The 24,075-nt window shown below is 42.3% G+C and overlaps 1 protein-coding gene across 2 annotated transcripts in view; it reads right to left on the bottom strand.

Moving 5' to 3' along the window:
* RAI14 (retinoic acid induced 14) overlaps positions 1 to 23,841 on the bottom strand; it is a 133,994-nt gene extending 110,153 nt beyond the window's left edge. For both annotated transcript variants that reach the window (XM_073343703.2, XM_073343704.2), the window contains exons 1-2: positions 23,538 to 23,841; positions 9,560 to 9,639 (exon numbers count right to left, since the gene is read on the bottom strand). In XM_073343703.2, the coding sequence (XP_073199804.1) occupies positions 9,560 to 9,595 (36 nt within the window). In that variant the 5' untranslated portion in view covers positions 9,596 to 9,639; positions 23,538 to 23,841. The remainder of the gene's footprint in view (positions 1 to 9,559; positions 9,640 to 23,537) is intronic.
* Between the last annotated feature and the right edge of the window lie 234 nt (positions 23,842 to 24,075).

Here is a 24,075-nt window from a genome sequence, read left to right as displayed (position 1 = left end):
ATTTAGTTGCCCTTTTCTGAACCTTTTCTAATGCCAGTATATCTTTTTAGAGATGAGGGGACCACATCTGTACGCAGTATTCAAGATGTGGGTGTACTGTGGATTTATATAAGGGCAATAAAATATTCTCGGTCTTATTCTCTATCCCTTTTTTAATGACTCCTAACATCCCGTTTGCTTTTTTGACTGCCGCTACACACTGTGTGGATGTCTTCAGAGAACTATCCATGATGACGCCAAGATCTTTCTCCTGATTAGTTGTAGCTAAATTAGCCCCCCATCAATTGTATGTATAGTTGGGGTTATTTTTTCCAATGTGCATTACTTTACATTTATCCACATTAAATTTCATTTGCCATTTTGTTGCCCAATCACTTAGTTTTGTGAGATCTTTTTGAAGTTTTTCACAGTCTGCTTTGGTCTTAACTATCTTGAGCAGTTTAGTATCATCTGCAAACTTTGCCACCTCGCTGTTTACCACTTTCTCCAGATCATTTATGAATAGGACTGGTCCTAGGACTGACCCTTGGGGAACACCACTAGTTACCCCTCGCCATTCTGAAAATTTACCTTTATTCCTACCCTTTGTTCCCTGTCTTTTAACCAGTTCTCAATCCAGGAAAGGATCTTCCCTCTTATCCAATGGCAACTTAATTTACGTAAGAGCCTTTGGTGAGTTACCTTGTCAAAGGCTTTCTGGAAATCTAAGTACACTATGTCCACTAGATCCTCCTTGTCCACGTTTGTTGACCCCCTCAAAGAACTCTAATAGATTAGTAAGACATGATCTCCCTTTACACAAACTATGTTGACTTTTGCGCAACAATTTATGTTCTTCTGTGTGTCTGACAATTTTATTCTTTACTATTGTTTCAACTAATTTTCCCGGTACTGACGTTTGACTTACTGGTCTGTAATTACCAGGATCACCTCTAGAGCCCTTCATAAATATTGGCGTTACATTAGCTATCTTCCAGTCACTGGGTACAGTGGCTGATTTAAAGGACGGGTTACAAACCATAGTTAATAGCTCCGTAATTTCACATCTGAGTTCTTTCAGAACTCTTGGGTGAATGCCATCTGGTCCCGGTGACTTGTTACTGTTAAGTTCCTCAATTAATTCCAAAACCTCCTCTAGTTATATTTCAATCTGTGACAATTCCTCAGATTTGTCACCTACAAAAGACGGTTCAGGTTTCCGAATCTCCCTAACATCCTCAGCCGTAAAGACTGAAGCAAAGAATACATTTAGTTTCTCTGAGATGACTTTATCTCGATCGTCCAGGGGCCCCACTGGTTGTTTAGCAGACTTCCTGCTTCTGAAGTGCTTAAAAAACATTTTATTACCTTTTGAGTTTTTCGCTAGCTGTTTTTCTAACTCCTTTTTGGCTTTTCTTATTACATTTTTACATTTAATTTGGCAGTGTTTATGCTCCTTTCTATTTACCTCACTAGGATCTGACTTCCACTTTTTAAAAGATGCCTTTTTATCTCTCACTACTTCTTTTACATGGTTGTTAAGCCATGGTGGCTCTTTTTTTAGTTCTTTTACTGTGTTTTTTAATTTGGGGTATACATTTAAGCTGAGCCTCTATTATGGTATCTTTGAAAAGTGTCCATGCAGCTTGCAGGGATTTCACTCTAGTCACTGTACCTTTTAATTTGTGTTTAACTAACCTCCTCATTTTTGCATAGTTCCCCTTTCTGAAATTAAATGCCACAGTGTTGGGCTGTTGAGGTGTTCTTCCCACCACAGGAATGTTAAATGTTATTATATTATGGTCACTATTTCCAAGCAGTCTTGTTATAGTTACCTCTTGGACCAGATCCTGCGGTCAGGACTAGATCGAGAGTTGCCTCTCCCCTTGTGGGTTCCTGTACCAGCTGCTCCAAGAAACAGTCATTTAAAGTATCGAGAAATTTATTCTCTGCATTTTGTTCTGAGGTGACATGTACCCAGTCAATATGGGGATAATTGAAATCCCCCACTATTATTGAGTTTTTTATTTTGATAGCCTCTCTAATTTCCCTTAGCATTTCATGGTCACTATCACTGTCCTGGTCAGGTAGTCAATAATAGATCCCTACTGTTATATTCTTATTAGAGCATGGAATTACGATCCATAGAGAGTCTATGGAACATGTGGATTCATTTAAGATTTTTATTTCATTTGATTCTACATTTTCTTTCACATATAGTGCCACTCCCCTCCCCACCGCATGACCTGTTCTGTCCTTCCGATATATTTTGTACCCCGGAATGATTGTGTCCCATTGATTGTCCTCACTCCACCAGGTTTCTGTGATGCCTATTATATCAATATCCTCCTTTAACATGAGGCACTCTAGTTCACCCACCTTATTATTTAGGCTTCTAGCATTTGTGTACAAGCACTTTAAAAACTTGTCACTGTTCATTTGTCTGCACTTTTCTGATGCGTCAGATTCTTTATGTGAATGTTTCTTGTCTGATCTGGCCCATACTTTGTCTTCTTCCATCCTTTCCTCCTGACTAAAACCTAGAGAATCTCTATCAATAGATTCTCCTCTAAGAGAAGTCTCTGTCCGATCCACGTGCGCCTCCGCAGCAATCGGCTTTCCCCCCATCTCTTAGTTTTAAAAGTGCTCTGCAACCTTTTTAATGTGAAGTGCCAGCAATCTGGATCCACTTTGGTTTAGGTGGAGCCCATCCTTCCTATATAGGCTCCCCCTATTCCAAAAGTTTCCCCAGGTCCTAATGAATCTAAACCCCTCCTCTCTACAACATCGTCTCATCCACGCACTGAGACTCTGAAGCTCTGCCTGCCTAGCTGGCCCTGCGCGCGGAACTGGAAGCATTTCTGAGAATACCACCACAGACATCCTGGATTTCAGTCTCTTTCCTAGCAGCCTAAATTTGGCCTCCAGGACGTCTTTCCTACCCTTCCCTATGTCACTGGTACCTACATGTACCACGGCCACTGACTCCTCCCCAGCACTACACAAGTCTACCTAGATGCCTCGAGAGATCCGCAACCTTCGCACCAGGCAGGCAAGTCACCATACGGTTCTCCTGGTCATCACAAACCCAGCTATCTATGTTTCTAATGACTGAATCTCCCATTACTAACACCTGCCTTTTCCTAGTGACTGAAGTTCCCTCCCCCGGAGAGGTAACCTCACTGTGAGAGGATACCCCAACATCATCTGGAAGGAGGGTCCCAACTATGGGAAGGTTTCCCTCTGTTCCCGTTAACTGCTCTCCTTTAGCCCTTTCATCCTCCTTAACAGCGCAAGGGCTGTCTGACCGGAGGGGGGACAAATCTACAGTGTCCCTGAAAGCCTCATCAACATACCTCTCTGCCTCCCTTAGCAACTCCAGTTCCGCCACCGTGGCCTCCAAAGCCCATACACGGTCTCTGAGGGCACCGAATGCACACAGATGCCACCCGCCCACAGGGCAGGTAATCATACATACTACACTGAGTGCAATAAACAGGATAGCCCCCACTCTGCTGCTGGGCTTCTGCCTGCATTTTCTCCTACAGCTACCTAGGTTAATGATAGGGTTTTTTGTATAAATCAAGAAGTTTTGATTACAGTTTAGTTTAAAGGTTTTAAAGAATGGCAAGTGTACCTTGCCCCCTTTCCAAACTCCCTGTTATCGGTCCCTGGTCGCTTGCTCACTGCTTTATAAAGCCGTGGCCTTCTTGATAGCCCCCAACTAAGGCTCAGCCAATGAACAGAGGCTTCTAATGGTGGTTTAAAATCTTAATGGCTCCTATTAACCAGGACAATTGACTGTAGATGGCTCTGTTTTACTTGTAAGTCTTCCTGTATACCTGTGTGCTGGCAAGTGGGCAATGAAGTCTTACAGTGACATGATCATGTTACCTGAACTGGAATCCATCTTTAACCTGGAGCTTTTCCATTGAGAAGGAGGGGTGAGAACCCAGAGGGACAAAGAATTCCCGCCTTATGCAAAAGATATATAAGTGGGTGGAACAGAACAAATGAGAGGGCCATCATGAGAAATCCCCTAGCTACTACCTGAGCTGGAACAGGGGCTGTACCAGGGGAAAGGATTGTGCCCAGACTAGGAAGGTGTCCAGTCTGTGAAAGAAACGTATTGAAATATCTGAGGGTGAGATTTTATCTGTATTCAGTTTCATTACTGTACTAGACTTAGACTTGCGTGTTTTATTTTATTTTGCTTGGTAATTCACTTTGTTCTGTCTGTTACTACTTGGGACCACTTAAATCCTACTTTCTGTATTTAATAAAATCACTTTTTACATATTAATTAACCCAGACTCTGTATTAATACCTGGGGTGCAAACAGCTGTGCATCTCTCTCTATCAGTGTTATAGAGGGCGAACAATTTATGAGTTTACCCTGTATAAACTTTATACAGGGTAAAATGGATTTATTTGGGGTTTGGACCCCATTGGGAGTTGGGCATCTGAGTGTTAAAGACAGGAACACTTCTTAAGCTGCTTTCAGTTAAATCTGCAGCTTTGGGGCACGTGGTTCAGACCCTGGGTCTGTGTTGGAGCAGACTGGCGTGTCTGGCTCAGCAAGACAGGGTGCTGGAGTCCCAAGCTGGCAGGGAAAGCAGGGGCAGAAGTAGTCTTGGCACATCAGTTGGCAGGTCCCAAGGGGGTTTCTGTGATCCAACCCATCACAATGTCCACCAGGCAACAGTTGCCCCCAAGAAGAATTTTAGAATGACCAAGCAAAGCATGCCAAGAGGGAGAGATGTGCATTCACAAAGCCCGAGTAACAGGGATATATGCAGGTGAAGTACAGAGGAGTTGGGGAGTGGAATCCCAGTTCAGGATCAGGAGGAGAAGCTGCTGCACAACCCTCACCACCCTAGCCTATAGGTAGGCATGAAAGCTGCAAACTCTCCATGACACTGCTGTGGAACATGAGGACTACCAATTTTAATTATGTATCCTGCAGCTCCTTCTTAATTCTGTGCACTCAGAATCAGTCTAAGCAAAATCAGAGATCCCTGCTGTAGAGCATACAGTTTGTTCACACTGCTTCCTTTCCATAGACACTCCACTGGTGAACCACTACCCAACACTCCAGCCACACCATAGTAGTGCACAGATTTATTCTGGCCTTCTGCACAGGGTGAAGTTTCCTGGGTCTTTTGTTATGCTGGTCTACTCACACTCTTAACAAGGCTTCTTTTTTAATTCATCCCCTTCCCACCTGAATCTGGAATTTCTGATCTAGTTGTAGCCCTGTCAAACTTGAGATTTTTGGCAGCTTTATAAAGTTAAGTATTTTTACACTAGAAGACACCTAAAGTTTTGAATATGAAGAGTGGACCTTCTGGACAAGTGATCTTATTTTTTTCTTGGGATACCAGCACAATGACTGTCCCATCTCAGTCTCAGATTGACAAACCCGTAACATAACCACAAAAATCTCTCTCTCTCTGTTTATATTATTCAGTCTATTCCAAAAGCCCAAATTAAGCATAGCAACCAAACCGGCCTTTTCAGGATGAGCTTTCCTCTCCCCTCATTTTAGTGAGTAAGGTCACCAGCAATGTTCACACCCCAAGTCAGCACAGCAGTTGCCTGCAATGACTACTACCTTCAGCTCAGACCTCCACAAGCTGCGGTCCACAGAGAACTTGGGTGGTCACATCACACTGACTTTTCCTCCTTATTCACAGTTACAGTACAACCTCAGAGTTATAAATGCCTCGGGAATGGAGGTTGTTCATAACTCTAAAATGTTACTAATTCAGAACAATGTGTTATTGCTCTTTCAAAAGTTTACAACTGAACATTGACTAAACAGCTTTGAAACCTTACTATGCAGAAGAAAAATGCTGCTTTCCCTTCATTTTTTTTAAGTAGTTTACGTTTAACACAGTACCCTACAGTATTTGCTTTTTCTTTTTTTCTCTGCTGCTTGATGGTGTACTTCCAGTTCCAATGAGGCGTGTGGTTGACCTGTCAGTTTAATGCACGTTCATAACTCTGAGGTTTTACTGTATTAAACGCCAACTAATATATACCTATACTGCAACGTGTCAGAGTATGGGGGAGAAGCAGCCCATGAGACAATCTCTATATTAAAATATTGCACATGCAATAAAACCTCCCTCCCTTATATAGTTAATGGATTTATGAGGCCTCCAGTGCTTAAAAGCAAAACTGTTAATTTCAAAGCTAGGCTTTGTCTACACTGAGGATCTGCCCTGGTTACAGCCACCAGGGCAGCTAAGTGCACACCCTGGAGTAGCCAGGCAAAGCAGCTGTTATGATGCTATTTGCTCCTTAGTTTCAAGCAAGCTGCACTGATGCCATAGCTTGCTCCCGCTGGAGGTTTGCACTGGTACAGTTATATCAGTGGCTGGCCACTGATGGCTGAAATCCCCAGAGTAGAGAAAAAGTTGTAGAAAAAGTTAGGATTTTTCTTGTAACATTGGCAGGTAAAAACAAAGATTGAAGTGTGATTTAAGATGGTGTCACTTTAATGTGGAGTTTAATTCTTTTATATTTGAATAGAGGTAGGTGTTATAAAGGATTGCCATACACAAGTCACATGTTTTATCTGAGAAAATCTAAGTAATTAGTTTGGGCTACATAGTTACGGTATGCGTTCCTAGCAAATATACAGTTTGATTCATATGATATCATCAGGTCCATGGATTGCCAAAGTTCGGGTTAAAAAAAAAAATATGCACCAAAGGACCTGCAGCAAGCCTGGCATCAAGTTTCAACTCTCCTGTAAGATGCTGTCCAGGGGAAGAAAGGGGAAAAAAAAAAAAAAAAAGGCTTGGGGGAGAGGGCAGATGATCAGGAGGAATCCAAAAGAATGAGTATGGTCTGTTTAAAATGTGGGTGAGATAACACACAGCCATATTCTACCAAAGACAGCTGGTGGAAACAAACCAACTGTAAATGAATGCCCACCTTAGCTGGAATAATTTAGGCTCTTCATCTTCCGCATATGTGTAATAACTAGGGAGTTTTCTAGTTAAATGGTGATCTCTCACACCTGTCAGCTGAATCAGGGTTCAAAATGCAAAATACAGCACTCAGGAATATTGTGTTGATTTGTGAAACTCCCTGCAAAACTCCAAGTTAATTGTTGTATGAACAGATTGTTTAGAGAACTAGCTATGGTAAAGGACCACTGTATGCCATTTATTTAAAAGCAGCATGTCATTTTAAAAAACAAAACAAAAAACTAAGCACGAATACACTGAAATCACAGATTATTTAATGTTGGAATATGAAAGATTTCATATTTCTGGTACAGACTCAGACTCTTTCAGATCAGAAAGGATCATCTAGTCTGACCTCCTGCACTTTGCAGGCCACAGAACCTCACCCACCCACTCTTGCAAATAGATCCCTAACGTGTGGCTGAGTTACTGAAGTCCTCAAATCATGATTTAAGGACTTCAAGTTACAGAGAACCCACCATCTACACGAGTTGAAACCTGCAAGTGACCCTGTCCCACACTGCAGAGGAAGGTGAAAAAACCCCAGGATCTCTTGCAATCTGACCTGGGGGGGAAAATTCCTTCCCATTCCCAAATATGGCGATCAGTTAGACCCTGAGCACGTGGGCAAGACCCACCAGCCAGACACCTGGAAAAGAATTTTCTGTAGTAACTCAGAGCCTTCCCCATCTAGTGTCTCATCACCAGCCTTGGAGATATCTGCTGCTACCAGTCGCAGTTCAGCTAAATGCCCTTGTGGGCAGTCCCATCATACCATCCCCTCCATAAACTTAGCAAGTTCAGTCTTGAAGCCAGTTTTTTGCCCACACTGCTCCCCTTGGAAGGCTGTTCCAGAACTTCACTCCTGTGATGGTTAGAAACTGTCATCTAATTTCAAGCCTAAACTTGATGATGGCCAGTTTATATCCATTTGTTCTTGTGTCCACCTTGACACTTAACTAACTCCTCTGTTTCCCTAGTATTTATCCCTCTGATGTATTTAGAGAGAGCAATCATATTTCCCCATCTTTGGTTAGGCTAAACAAGCCAAGCTCTTTGAGTCTCCTCTCATAACTTAAGTTTTCCATTCCTTGGATCATCCTAGTAGCCCTTCTCTGTACCTGTTCCAGTTTGAATTCATCTTTCTTAAACACAGGAGGCCAGAATTGCACACAGTACTCCAGATGAGGTCTCACCAGTGCCTTGTATAATGGTACTAACACTTCTCTATCACTACTGTAAATCTCGCCTGATGCATTCGAGGACTGCATTAGCATTTTTCACAGCCGCATCATACTGGCGGCTCATGGTTATCCTCTGATCAACCAATACACCCAGCTCTTTCTCCTCCTCCGCCATTTCCAACTGATATGACCCCAGCTTATAGCAAAAATTCTTGTTGTTAGTCCCCAAATGCATGACCTTGCACTGTGCACTATTCAATTTCATCCCATTTCTATTACTCCAGTTTACAAAGTTGTCCAAATCATCTTGTATGATATTCCAGTCCTCCTCCTCATTGGTATGATCAGTGTTGTTACAGGTTCCACCCAAAAGATGAGAGAGGGTCAAACATATGGCATACATGTCAAGAGTCACCTGTGTCACGTGCATTTTATCTGTAAGACAATTCAGTGCTGCCATGCCACAAAGTGTGTGCCACAACACAACTAATAAGACTTCCTACAAGCAAACATGTGACATAACTTCACGGGCATACATTCCGCACGCCACAAAATGCCACAAGAACTTATTGCATAAGAATGCAGTGAACAGTAACCAGGCATACTGAGTGATTGTATAAACAGGTGGCATTCGCACTGCTTCAGAAGAAATACACACACTGTATGAGGTCAAATTCACCCCTCTCTTGGTAATCTTACTGGTAACTCAAACAGAATATGAAACTCAGCCTAAGCTTTCTCTCCAGTTGCAGCTCTTCCTGGGGTTTGACAAATCCTAGAGGACTTCCCCATCTCTGCCCCTAGTTCCCTGTATGAGAGGCAGGTGCAAACATCTACTCAGACTGGTGGAATTAACTAGCCACATCTGCCTTATCAGCTCTGTGCAGGGTTCCAGAACCCCTGCTAACAGGGTAGTCAACAGGACAGCCTTGTATCCCTATATGGAGTTACAGACCTTGCCACCCTGTTACAGTCTGGATACAGTTTTCTATGTTAAGTGTTCAGATACCACAGTGATAATAATGGTACAAATGCCTAAAAAGAAACAATACTGGATATTAGAACCATTAATAGGATAAGCTAAGCTCCAGGTACAGAATCAAGATTTGTGAAAGAGCCCAATCTGGTAGAAGACCGGTGGATCCTGCACACATGCAGATTTTCACATAAGCCAGCTAATGTCCTAAGGTGAGGCATGTGGCCAATTCTGATTAGCCTGTGTAACTGAGAATTATACTCCAAAACAGAAACAGTTTAGAGACCTAATGTAACAGGAGAGTACAGTAGTGTTTGGAAAATGCTTCTGTTCTCTGTAGTTGATTAACCTACAACCTTATCTAGTTGGGAGTGAGGGACTGTTTCCACAATACAAACTAACAAATATTAGTCAGCCAGAGCGAGCCCTGGAGTACTTACATCACTCTTTCTGAACTTTGCTTTCAAGCTCTTCATGTTTATCCCATTCAGTTTTCCAGATCTGAGTTTTTTTTCAACACCTAGGCAAAACAGAAAGGAAAATAAGTTTCTAACTAGATACTGCATAGGTTCACTAGGAGCCTTATTACACTTTTAAAAATAGAACTTTGACTTAAAAACAAATCAAGAAGTATCGGTTGTGTCTTACTTTTCAAGATTCTTTAAAATTAACAGCATTTCACAGCTTCCTGAAGTTTCGTGGCACAAGCCCATCACTGACTAAATTCCTGCAGAGCAATAGCATGAAACAATCTTTACCTGTTATTTGTAAGTTTGTATTTTATAATACTAGTAACATCTTGCCTAAAGAGGATATTACAGGTAACATTTGTACGAGCCTACTGGCTTATATCTGTGTTACTGTCAAAACAACCACTGGTACAGGTGGGTAGTGGGAAAGAAACTGTAGGGAAATATCCAGTCATTGAATTAAGGTTCTTGCACCCTACCCTGGCACACATTGCAGGATAATGTCAGAAGCATCCTCTATCAATCTCAATATATGGAGAAGTTCTGTACAAACATTTCCACTAATAGTTTGTGAACACATACGAAAACAAAACATAATGGGAAGAGAATAGCTACTGGGAGAAAGATTAATAGACTCCTGGAATGAACAAAGTCATCTAAGTAACAAAATTTCAACATTTCAAGGTCTGTTGAAAACTTACAAAATATGTTTGCGTTATGTTTACAGAAATAGTCTGTCCATGTATTTTTGGAGTTTTAGCTGCCATGCAAGCTCCTACTGAAAGAACAATTTAACAGCAAAAAATATTCACATGCACAAAGTTCTGTTTCTTTCTAGCAACTTCTCCCTCCAACTTAGAATAAAAGAAAAAAATTTCCTATTGTAGTTCAGAGTCTAGTCAAATAAATGAATAGCTATGAATATATTCCCCTCCCCTAATTTCTATAGGTCCCCTACGTTCACTGTATGAAATTTCATGTCATTTTCAGAGGCTCTAGACTCCAGTTTGATAAAGAAAAAAAAACCCACCACCACCATTCTTTCATCACATCAGTTAAGTTAAAGTGCCAATTTATTTTTTGGCAAGCAAGTTAAAATGACCACACTATTGTGCAAATTAAGATTTAATCCACACTCACATGTAATCTTTCAAAATGGTATCACATAGTTTTATCAACAGTTACATTGCAGGAAGATGGTATATTTGTGGAAAGTCAGGAAAAAAAATCAATAACCACACACCATCCTTTTGAACTAAGCACAGCTATGAGAAGTTTTTAAATCACCAGAGCTCTACATGAACAGTTCTCATGAAGATATTAAAAAAACAAAAACACATGAATAAGCTTCCCAAAATATCTCACAGACATGCCAAGTAGGTCTTCAGCTGGGCCAATTCCTCTCCTTCCCCCAAAACAAATACCTTTCTGTAGAAAGTTAAAGTAACACCAAATCTAATCAAAGGACTCAGGCACGATTAGGTAGTTGTTCTGCAGGCAGAACGCTGACTCACTTTTAATACAAGAACAAGGGGACACTCAATGAAACTCAAAAAGTAACAAGTGTAAAGAGTGACCTCTACAGAGGTAGAAAAACAACAGATTTGAGCTCTCCGTTCCTTTGCGGGAGGGGCAGGTCGCTTCTTTATGACAGACATAGTAGTCTTGAAAGGTTTTTGCAAAAAAGACAAAACTCATTTTATTTTGCAGGTGCTGTCTAGGCTGGAGGATGCTAAAATGATGGAGAATTAATGAGAGGGTGACATGGAGTGAAAATTACAGATGCAGACATGCATCTGAAGAAGTGGAGTTTTTACCCATGAAATCTTATGCTCAAATAAACCTGTTAGTCTTTAAGGTGCCACCGGACTCCTTGTTGTCAAGATCAAGCAACTTCACCTCTCCAGTGAAGGAGTCAGAGCTCACAACGAACATCTGAGACTTCCTAGAGGTTTTGCTGGAGGACCAAGGAAGAGCAACCTTGACATTTCCTGGTATTTCCAAGGTAAAAAAAACAAGACTTTTTCACATGTGTCATAAATATAAAGGGAAGGGTAAACCCCTTTGAAATCCCTCCTGGCCAGGGGAAAGCTCCTCTCACCTGTAAAGGGTTAAGAAGCTAAAGGTAACCTCGCTGGCACCTGACCAAAATGACCAATGAGGAGACAAGATACTTTCAAAAGCTGGGAGGAGGGAGAGAAACAGAGGGTCTGTGTCTGTCTATATGCTGGTCTTTACCAGGGATAGACCAGGAATGGAGTCTTAGAACTTTTAGTAAGTAATCTAGCTAGGTATGTGTTAGATTATGATTTCTTTAAATGGCTGAGAAAGGAATTGTGCTGAATAGAATAACTATTTCTGTCTGTGTATCTTTTTTGTAACTTAAGGTTTTGCCTAGAGGGGTTCTCTATGTTTTTGAATCTAATTACCCTGTAAGATATCTACCATCCTGATTTTACAGGGGGGATTTCTTTATTTCTATTTACTTCTATTTTTTTTTTATTAAAAGTCTTCTTGTAAAAAACTGAATGCTTTTTCATTGTTCTCAGATCCAAGGGTTTGGGTCTGTGGTCACCTATGCAAATTGGTGAGGCTTTTTATCCAACATTTCCCAGGGAAGGGGGGGGTGCAAGTGTTGGGAGGATTGTTCATTGTTCTTAAGATCCCAGGGTCTGGGTCTGTAGTCACCTAGGCAAATTGGTGAGGCTTTTTACCAAACCTTGTCCAGGAAGTGGGGTGCAGAGTTTTGGGAAGTATTTTTGGGGGAAGGACACGTCCAAACAGCTCTTCCCCAGTAACCAGTATTAGTTTGGTGGTGGTAGCGGCCAGTCCAAGGACAACGGGTGAAATATTTTGTACCTTGGGGAAGTTTTGACCTAAGCTGGTAAAGATAAGCTTAGGAGGTTTTTCATGCAGGTCCCCACATCTGTACCCTAGAGTTCAGAGTGGGGGAGGAACCTTGACAACATGTCTTACTTATACATCGAAGCAGGAAAAGGGGGGGGGGGAGGAGAGGAGGTGGCAGAAGCCTAATGTTTTAAAAATCCTTTGCAGATGATCACTTTTAAAACTGATATAGAGGTATTATCTTTTATTTAAAAGCCTCTGGAACATATCACCACAAGAGATAATTGAAGCCAATAGTTTAGCAGGATTTAAAAACAGATTAAACACTTATATAAGTAAGAAGACTATTCAATTACATGGAATTATATTCCTTTAAAATTTTCAATGGACTAAAAACAAATGTTCATACATCAGGGCAAAGAAATCACCAAGCAGGGATTTAAATAAATACCACCGCCACCCAGAAATAAAAACTTCCCTGCTACAAGTTTGTTTGGGGTTTTTTGAACCTACATCTGAAGCAGCAGAAGACAGGATGTTGTTGAAGACAGGATACCTGACTAGATGGACTAATGGTGAGATCCTCTATGGGAACTCCTGAGTATGCAGACAGAGTGGCTGCAGAACTGGGCCTTATGTAGGACTTATTATACATTCCAATTAGCAGCTGTCATCAACAAGTTTTTGATGGTTTTTTTTTTTTTGGGCACTTCCTGTTGGAGGCCAACATTACAACTAACTTTTTTTCCCCACAAGATTCATCAAGATCACATGTTGCCTACAGTATGTGCATTTTATGTACTTATGGCATTATCTAAATCCACAGCAAAATCAAATTTTTGGCAGCATGCCAAAACAAAAACACACCACCACCATACCAACCACCCCATAGATTCCCAGGTTTGGTGTTGTTCATGACCCACATTACTCTAATCTTTTCATCAGACACAACTAAAAACAAACATTACGATTAGAATTTGTGCATCATAACGCTCATGATCCCTCAGCAATAGAGAGACAAAAATCTGTAAAACAACTGGCTTTTGTTTCCCCTTACTAAAGGTTTACATTCTCAAAGGGAGTAACTACTGGAATTAGCACAGAAGAGGTCAGTGTCCCAATTCAGTACACCTTTATGATAAATGTTCATTTCCCACAGATAAAAGGTAGTTCCTCTAATAACGTACTGCATTACTGTTGTACAAGACACTCTGTACAAGACACAGGCACATCCACTGAAATTCACAAATGAACACTGCTCTACGACCTTTCAAAACAGTATTTCAGCAGGTGATACAAAGGTACTAACAAAGACCATCTTTTCAATCCATTTATCAAATAGAGTGTAGCTCCCATTTTAGAGCAGATGCAATAATAAATACTGAGAACTGTCAATTTGTATCCACAGCATCTTTGTAAAATCAGAGCATATAAATCCACAAGCTCAGCAGCTTAATTCTAGTTAAAAGCATCCGATTGTTAGTTCAATTAAATACACAATACTTGATCTGTAATCCCTTTAGCATAGAATTAAAAAATTATTAACTTTTAGCAATACATACTAAAACCCCAGCAAGGTTCACTGTCAACCTAGAAATGCCACCATGTTACAATAAGATGCAGTAGGATAGTGGTAATTTGAGGTTCCGAGATTTCTGTATGTATGGTGTTTGAACCTAAAATTCATACCATTAAGTATTAAGGTTTAAAAAGTTACTAGGGCAAGCACTCCCACTGACTTACACTAGGGCAAATCAAAGTAAATAGCCACCCTAGGCTTATAGTTTCCTCCAATTAAAATTATATTAGAATCAGAGCAAGGTCTTTCAAACAACATTCAGGTTTCAGAGTAACAGCCGTGTTAGTCTGTATTCGCAAAAAGAAAAGGAGTACTTGTGGCACCTTAGAGACTAACCAATTTATTTGAGCATGAGCTTTCGTGAGCTACACCTCACAACATTGTAATTAACTCCTTGAATGCCCCTTGAATCCAGCGAAGCAACATAAAATGGCCTTAGGGCATATTGTAAATTTGTTAGTCACTAAGGTGCCATAAGTACTCCTCGTTCTTTTTGCTGATACAGACTAACATGGCTACCACTCTGAAACCTGTATGCTCTATGTTTGTGCCGCTGAAAATGACTCTCTGCTGCTAAGGCTCATTGCCCTGAATGTTTAATGCCAGAAGGGTTAAATATTGGAAAGAAATATCAGTGTATTTCTGTAAAGTAGGAGATGTAAGTTCTATTGCCACATTCAGTTTTTCTACCAAGTGATATCCCCGTCTCTTTCTGACCACAATTGTACCCAGTTTATTACATTTCTATACTCACAGCACAATACTAATCTCAGAATTAATCGTCAGTTGTGGGGATGGAGATTAGATGAATGCAAAGTCGGCCTACCCATTAGGAAAGGCTACAAAACCTTCCTGTCAGATAAAGCTTTTCCAACATAACCAAAATGACATTCACAACTTCAACCAATCCTCTCTTTCCAACCTCACTCTCCCCCTACCTCAAGCAGATCTTTCTAGAAGCCAATAAAGGAGAAGAGCCAGAGACTCCATGAAGAACCTGCATACCGAACACCTAGCAGGGATTCTCCCTTCCCCAATAATGCTTCAGATGATAATTTTCCTCCTACGCCACAAATTCAGCTCTCATTCCCAAGAACAAACTCTGCTGGCAGTTAGTGTTGCTCTATTAATTACCCATAGGCACTTGCACAGCTAGCGACTATTCTACTGCTCACCTCAATACCTGTGCTTGTCACATTCTTCACATGATCAAGCTCCGCTGACCCAGTTAACAGGAACGCGAATGCCACTCACAAACCTGGGTTTTTTCCATTGCCAGAGCCACTGGGAGGGCTTAGCTTTTGCCCATCTTCCTAGCTGCTTTTGTTTACCATACCATACAAACTGGCACCATACTGAAAGATACCCCCAGCACTTTCCATGCTACTAAATATCTTGTGATTTCATCACATTCAGCATCTTCCCCCTGCAACCCTTTCCCACCCCCACCCTGCCCAGTCCATTGCAGACAACCATATGCCATCTGACAAACAATGGAAAGGGTTACTGTACCGTGAGTGTATCAGTGTGGCTCTGACTATGAAAACACATTGAGAAATTCACTGTGTGACTCAAGGGCTACTCAAGACAGGGAATGATTTGTACACAGCTAATCCTACTTTAAGCAGAATCATAAGACATAAGATGCATCAGAGACCTTCGGTGACCTAGTCCCACCCTCTGCCTGTTTAGGACCATCTCCTGTGTCCTCCCACTCTGTCATCTCTGCTCATCCAATGAAGTGAGCTGTAGCTCACGAAAGCTCATGCTCAAATAAATTGGTTAGTCTCTAAGGTGCCACAAGTACTCCTTTTTGCTTTTAGATGTGTTAAGCAACGTGCACTCAACTTCCCTTGGGAGATTTTTTCCACTCAAATACATCCCGCTGTTGGAAAACTTTTCCCATTGATATCCTTCTAAAATTCTCCACTGTATCACAATCTCCTAGCTGTAACCTTTGTGTTAAAAAAAAAAATTCTCTTTCAACCAAGGCACTTAGAAGCTTCAAGCATTTTTTTAAATTATATTGCTGTAGTCACCAACCTGCCAGTAAATGTCATTTCACCAAGCTTTTCATTTTCTCCCTCATGGGGTGCACAGAGAAGGGCTGTTTTCTCCCTCTTTACAGAAGAGGCTGAGGGTTGGCCCCCTACATCCACCAATCCCCTTTAATCCATAGCTACATCAGGGGATTCACCACAGACAAGGACCATCCACATGGAAATCTCTTGCGACCAAACTGCCAACTGCCTCACCTTGAAAACCACTTCCCCTGGAACATCCCTCGAGGGTGAAAAGAAGTTATGAGAGTGAACCCACATAGTTTACTGCCAACTCTTTGTAGTCACTCATGTTGCTGTGCCTCATGGATCTAGGGTCAGGGGGAGTCCAGCCCCAACAACAGCCACAGCCCCTCCCTATTTACAGCTCAGATCTCCCCCAAGCCTCTGCAGATGAGTCTCTATAGGACTGAGAAGGAAGGAGCAATTATAATGCAGTGCTGGTTCCTCTTCCTGCACTAAGATCCACAGATTCTGGTTCCTCTCTGCAGGGGCAAGAGGACCATGGGCCAAGAGTTATTACATTTCACAGTTTGAACTACTAAGAAATGCTTCTTACTTTTTGATCATTCAGATTGCTGCTGACAAGCTGAGGTTAGGCATGTTATAGGTTCACCATAGATGCGCAATTTTTGTATCACAGTCAAATTACTGACTCATTTACTTAAAATCAAGTCTATAGTCAATGAATTTTAAAAAAAAGAAAAGGAGTACTTGTGGCACCTTAGAGACTAACCAATTTATTAGAGCATAAGCTTTCGTGAGCCACAGCTCACTTCATCAGATGCATATCGTGGAAACTGCAGCAGACTTTATATATACACAGAGAATATGAACCAATACCTCCTCCCACCCCACTGTCCTGATGAAGTGAGCTGTGGCTCACGAAAGCTTATGCTCTAATAAATTGGTTAGACTCTAAGGTGCCACAAGTACTCCTTTTCTTTTTGCGAATACAGACTAACACGGCTGTTACTCTGAAACCAATGAATTTTAAGTACTCTCTGTGGAAGCCAGCACAGTAAACCAAACTAGTAAGACAGTGACTCAGACGTTTAATTTTTTGAACAGGTGCGTAGCTACAAGGATGTAGCTGTACGAGTGCAAACCCTTCAGTGGGAATGCACTGCACGGGGGAAAAAAGTGACCTGTGCACAGATGCAATTTAGCATAGTTTGAAACTACAGCTATAGCAATACAGTCACACCAGCAGAAAGAAAAAACCCCAAACAAAAAACTACACACCAATTGTAGGCAAGAACTCAGTGTTTCAGTCCTCTACTCTTAGACCTTGTCTGCAATTTGTAACAGTTTAAAATCTGTTTTTAAGTTGATTCAGCTGAGCCAGGTAAGCCATCCCTGAATGGATACCTTAGAGGTCTAATGCTAACCAATTTAAGAGTGTCCACATAGGGTTTTGTGTCAGGTTAACTAAAATTGGTTTTTAAATCAAACTAGTAGAAGTTGTGTGAACACACAAGGCCTTAGTGCCACCCAATTACAATAACTGGAAAGAATTATACAAAAGAAGAAAACAAGACCCTTCTTCAGTTTATCTTGTGCAACTGATAGCACTCTAAGTGAAATCCTGGCTTCATTGAAGTTAATTGGAGTTTACTCATTTATTCATTAGACTCACATTTTTCCCCTCTGTATCTAATCAGACTCTCTGTCTGGGCAGGTCTTTCAACACAGAATCAGCAAACTGAATTTTTTTTTTTTTTTAAAAGGATAGGAAAATGTAAGACCACAGAAACTGGCAGGGGCAAGGGCAGGTATAATGATTTAAATTACTTTAATCTCAGCTTTAGAAACCAAACAGATTTCAAGCTGCCAGTGTCTCTTTCAGTTGGGCAAACAATTATTTTGAGGAAGATGGAGGGGGGGGGGGGGTGAGAAAGATTGCTCTCTCTCTAACCTAGTATAAGCTGTCAATCACAAGCTGACATCAGCCAGGCAACAATGCCTACAGCAGTCCAAAGCCTACTCCTCTTGAGAAATCCTTCATAGTCAGGTGCCTCAGAAGGCCAAGTGTGGCATGGGAATTATGGGGGAAAATCCTCTTACTAATTGAGAGCTTTTAGTCAAAATGACAGAGAAAAGATGGTCTTGGTTTGAAACACTCTCTGGACTTAGGAAATATGGGCCCAATACCCAGCTATTCCACAGACTTTGTGTATGATCTCAGGCAAGTATAATCTCTCTGTGCCTCAGTTCCTCTTCTCTAAAAAGGGAGGACAGAAATACAAGAGGGAAGAAGAGGGTGTCTTCCTTCTCTACTTGGACTGCAAAGTCTTCAGGACAGCAGCTGTTTCTAGCTATCTGTTTGTACAGCACTTTACACAGCAAGGCCTGGATTTGGATTGAGGCATCTAGTTACAAATAATAAAAATAAAAAGACTACATGAGCCACAGTTCCACTTGTTATCGTATTAAAGATTTAAGAGCGATCAGAAGAAGCAACAGTGCCCAATCAAGAGCAAGGGATGTAACCAGCAGAGATGTGCCGAACAACCTATTTGTTCAAATAGCAGCACAGAAGGCATTCCGAGAACTGCATCTCACAACAGCTAGTACCTGCTACTCGTTTCCTTTACGATACTTTACATCAGACAACTTGCTCCTTACAGGAGTAAGCAAGCATGAGGAAAGTATAAAGATTTAATCTTAAAACCAAGGCTGTACAATGTTGCTTTATGGATGAATGCTGTAAAGTAGCTCAAGAGAAAACAAACACGGGAATTGTTAAGAAGGGATGAACGGTATCTTTATTTAACATGTGTCAAACCTCATCCTCAAACCCTGTCTCTACCACAAGATGATTCCCTGAAGGATATTACCCCATTGAAGAAATATTCACACTAAGAAAAGTTTTCAAATATTCTATAGCAGGATATAAAACCTGATTGAGAAGGGAAGTGATGTGATCTTTATTTTGACTTTCTGAGGCCATTTTAGTTCAATTCGTATGTATGCCTTGCTACATAGAACACTTAAGAGAAAAGCTCAGCCTGTTAAGGAATCAACATCACTAACCCTACAATTAAGTACTGAGAGCACCGGGGGCAGAGTGAACTATACTAAACTGCCAAGGAGGCACCAACCAACCACAGCAGCACCCCTCACCCCACCCCACAATCCTGGCTGAATGAGGAGGGGAGGCCCTGGGGGAGGGGGAACAGAGAGTAAGCCCATCCCACACTCACCACATAGCTGCAGCTCCTGTCCCACCAGGCGGGACCTGGCTTCCCGCTTTGGGCGTTGCAACCCTGTGCACCAGGCTGCAACACCCAGAGTGGCATGGGTGCAATTTAACCCATGAATCCATGTTAACACTGCCCCTCGAGAACACCCATTCATATCTGTATTATTGAAAACCCTTTCCTTAGGGACAGGATGCAATGTCAATATATCAGACTGACTTCATTGTAAATACTGTACATATAAATACCAAGGAAGGATGGTATAATGATTAAGGCACTACTCAGGGACTTGGGAGACCCAGCTTCAAATTCCCTACTACACCACAGACTTCTGGTATGATCTTGGGCAAGTCAGTCTGTCTGTCTGTCTGTGCCCCAACTCCCTACCCTTAAAGTAGGAACAGCAGTGTTTCTCTACCACACAAGGGTGTTTTGAGGATAAATACATTAAAGTGTGAAGGGCTCAGATTGGAATGTAATGGGGGCAATACAAGTACCTAAGATGGACAGAAAATCACCTGCTAAATGCTGTTGATTCAACATCCCCTCCAGCTATCCTAGTAGCCACACTCCCTTATGTGCCAACACCACTCATTTTTCAGGCCAAGCTGCCACTTCACATTCTCTTCTGCAATAACAAATGGAGGAACTGGGACTGTCTAACGCTGCTGCCACCAGGTCTGTTTTAGTTTCCATCCCTGAAGCCCTCTATAATGGTTTACACCAGCTTCCAGCTGTAAATGCCAATGGTGAATTTAGCCCTCTCTCCTTCCTACCCCAAACCCAACTTTATCTCAAACAGTTTGATAACTGTAGATTCTACAATAGTTTATTACTTAAGCTGCCATCATTAAAAGTATGACTTTCACAATTTTGAATATAAAACACCTCTTAAAAGAATTAAAGATTATGGACAGTAGAAAAACTACTGCCAGAATAGTAGTAATTTCAATGCATATCTTCTGGTGAAGTCATGACCCACAGAAGCCACCACAAACCTGCCTAGATAGTGGATATAAATCTCAAAAGCCATTTTCTTTTGGCTATTTTAGTTTCTGCCTGAGACAGCAAAGAACACAACACTAAAGCTTTAGATTTATTAGTTCTATTTTTAGGCATTTTTGTTTATTGTTATTTCAGGTATCACCACCATGCCACAAGAACCAGAACATACTCAGCTACCAGAATGAATTGATTATAGTGGATATTACTACAACTGGAGCAAAGATTGTGTCATTAACCTTCACAAAAACCTAGAACTGCACAGAAACTTAGCTTCCAGTCCTCTTGTTCTCCTATTAAATGCATATGCCCCACCAAATGGGGCTGCAGAGAGGTGCCCAAGTGGGGCTATATCAAAAGTGAACAGAGATGCGTTATTAAACCCTTTCATGAAAACTTCCATCAGCAGCTCTGTTCACTCTTCCCTTACCCATTTTAAGTAATGAATTGTTTTTGGGGAAACCAGCTTCTTTGTTATGTTGATAGGTGCATTCCTGGATTAGGGAAGAGAATGGTACATACACATATTCCCAATATTTTGGAGTCTGGAAGATAGACTCTTGCTGTGCATGGTATACAGGTAAATGTTGGAAAGGCACTTTGCTTCTCTGTCAGACAGAATGTCAGGTTCTAAACAAACCCTGTTTTGTTCTTCTCAAATGCTCTTTCACATCTCTGTTTATGTGGCTGTTGTGCGACTCTTTGCTTAGCAAATACAAAAAAGTTCATTTACCTCTCTTTATGAGTGTGTGTCAAAAGCTAAGCAGTTCTAGAGATTTATCAATTCCACCTAATCAGTCTAGAGTGTCTGTTCTAGTAATGTACATATATTTAGTGTTTTAAGCTTTTTAATGCTATTCTGAAACCAGCAGAGAGATGGCACTAAATAAGAGGCCTCAAAATGCACAACTGAGAACTGGACAATAAATGTTTAAAATTTGTCAGTACAATGGGTGTTTTGCATGCATAATCAGGTGCCACAAATACTCCTTTTCTTTTTGCATATTTATATTCTATTACAGGGTCATAGTCTTAAATGGAGAAATATTTAAGAGTAGATTTTTCAGTAAGAAACTAAAATGATTTGATAAGTAACACAGTACAGCCAAAAAAAGGAGAGGGGGAAGGAAAATCCTCTTCACAGGATTGGTAAGAATTAGAAATATGAACTCCAGTGTGGATCTGACTGGGTTACTAATCAGGTCCATTTTTAATTGTCACCTGCGGGGAAATTCTGAGCTGACAAGATTCTTTCAAATAAACTGAAACCTTGTAGCCTCAGTATCCCCTTAAACTGCTACTTTTGCAGTTATGAACTTTTAAGATAAATTTAGTTCATAACAGTAAAAAGTAAAATTAGATAGGAAGGACATCATCCGGTTTTAAAAAAAAACCCTAAAAAAGCAAGCATCCTTATGCTACTTAAGAGTAACTTTGAATGTTAAGAATCTAGCTTGCTTTGTATTATTTGCACTGTCACTGTACTTTACTTTCTGCATCTTTCAGAGCCTGAACAATGAAAACAGATTAATCATTTTACTCTCAGATTCTAATGCCATGGCAGAATGCTCTACAATATTTGTTTTGCCAAGACTGCTGGGAAATTTGTCTTTCAAAAAAAAAATTCCATTGGAAAGTAAAGGAAGAAACCATTCCTATTCCGGCCAAATTTAAACTTATAGAGTCCCTTTAAGGACAAGGTACCTACCAGGCCCATCTTAAAGAGTAAAAAACTGGAAAGGGGGGGGGGGTGCACACACACACACACACACACACACACACAGGTCTGTTTTGCTCACATTTCTCAAAAGTTACTTTAAACTCAGTCCTCATAACTCCCTGAGTATATGTGCATGAATGCTTCTGGGTGCAGAAAAATTTCACCAACAGAGTTGCAAACACCAGGAGAGGTTTATACTTTTAATGAAAATGCTGACAATTTTAACTACAGCTTAGAATGCAATATTTTACAAGGACATTAGTGAGGTATTTTATTATTCGCAATAAAGCTATAGCAGGTTCTGATCAAGAGAATTAGAACCTCTTCTGTTAAACAGTGCCAGCCAGCATCCTTTTGCTACACAAATAGTAAAAATCCCATGTGAGGATAAAAAAAAAGAGGAAAGGATTAAGCATTATTTACAGAAACCTTTGGCATTTCGAGTAAGAGCTTCAGCAACGTAACAACAAAAAGAAGTGAAAATACTCCAGTATATGTATGTGTGTGTATATATGTGGAACAAATTCCACTAGCTCGGAGAACTTTCCCCAAACCCTGTCTGTGAGACAGATACCTTGGCAGGGCAGGAGCTCCTTAGGGAGAGAAATCCATAGATGCTGACTGCTACCCCTTAAAGTTGACTAAAGCTGCGCTATTATTACTCACACATGAACTGCAGCTGTCAACTCTCCAAAGCCCTGATGCGACCCACCGCAGGAGAGAGACTGGAGTAAAAAAAAAGCTGCCGTTGAGTCACTGGCGGCTGTGCACGGCCCTCTGGAGCCTCTACAAACCCAGACGCGCGGGGGGGGGGGGGGGAGAACTTAACTTTCTGCTAAAGGAAACGCACCATCAGCAGCTTCTGGTGGGAGGGGAGCAGAGAGAAATCTCCCCCTGCTCCAGACAGCAGAAACCCCAACACAGCGACCCACGCCGCCTGCAAACTCTTCCCTCTCCTTGAGGAAACTTGTTCCTCCACCGCTCCGCAGAGAGGAGGCCTCCCACTCACGCAGTCCAGGCAGCGCCCCGAGCCCTGGAAATCCCAGGCTGAACTGAATCATAATAAAGGAGAGGGGCTATGAAATCCTTGCCTGCTACCACTGCCTCCCTCCCGGTCTCGCCAAACTTCAGGGCTCCGGGAGGAGAGACGGAAGCGACAAGGGTCCAGCCTGGAGAGCTCCTCTACCTCTGTCTCGCCCATTCATTCCCTCCATCCCTCCTTCCAGCAGGCGTGCATCTCATCTCTGCCCTCCACAGGCACCGCCTTCCGGCCCCGCTTTTCCTAGAGACCCCAGGAGCAGGCAGCTGGCTCCCCACTTCGCCGCCGCCGCCGCCTCCTCCTTCCCCTCCCCGCTCTCTCCGGGCTGAGCCATGCACACAATGCCCCTATTCATAGCCTCCTCCCCGGCCACTCCGCTCCCTGGATTCCGAATCACAAAAGCAAGGGGTGGAAACAGGACACAATGAAAAAAAAAAAAGAGAGAGAGAGAGAGAGCGCGCTGGATAAACAGATGCCAACTTCTGCGGGGACACTCACCCCATGGAGGCTCCTTGCCCGGCGGCTGCTGCTGCCGCCGCCGCAGCCGCCGCACACGCTCCGCGCCCGACACGCTGGCCGGGGAGAGGAAAGCGGAGCCGCAGCCGCCCGGGGAAAGTTCCCTCCTGCTGCTGCTGCTGCTGGTCAGCGCGAGCCCCACACACGGAGCGAGCGAGCGCCCAGCTCCCAACGCTCCGACTGCTCGGGGAGGGGCAGGAGGGGGGAGGGGAATTACATCACTCTGGGCCCACGTGACCGCAGCGCTCCTGCCCCCGTTGAGGTGCGGCGCGGGGGGCGGCGGACAGCGCTCGACGCCCGGCTGGGGCTTGAGCCCAACTACATTCTGTGAGTCACGTGGCAGGCGGGGATGCTCCCCCTCCCGAGCCGCTGCTGCCGCAGGTCGCTGCTCTGTAGCGCCCCCAGCGGTGGCTGCAGTTCCCCTCCCCTCCCGCTCACTGCCCCAGAGAAGCCAGGCGTGGGCTTAGGGGTCTGGGTGGGAGAGGCAGGGGGCGGATGAAGGAAAGGAGCAGGAGCTAGA

This window comes from Lepidochelys kempii, chromosome 5 (assembly GCF_965140285.1).
Source record: "Lepidochelys kempii isolate rLepKem1 chromosome 5, rLepKem1.hap1, whole genome shotgun sequence".
In the NCBI taxonomy this organism is placed as follows: Eukaryota; Metazoa; Chordata; order Testudines; family Cheloniidae; genus Lepidochelys; species Lepidochelys kempii.
Note: the sequence above shows the minus strand (reverse complement) of the source record. Positions and strands in the feature narration are given on the sequence as shown.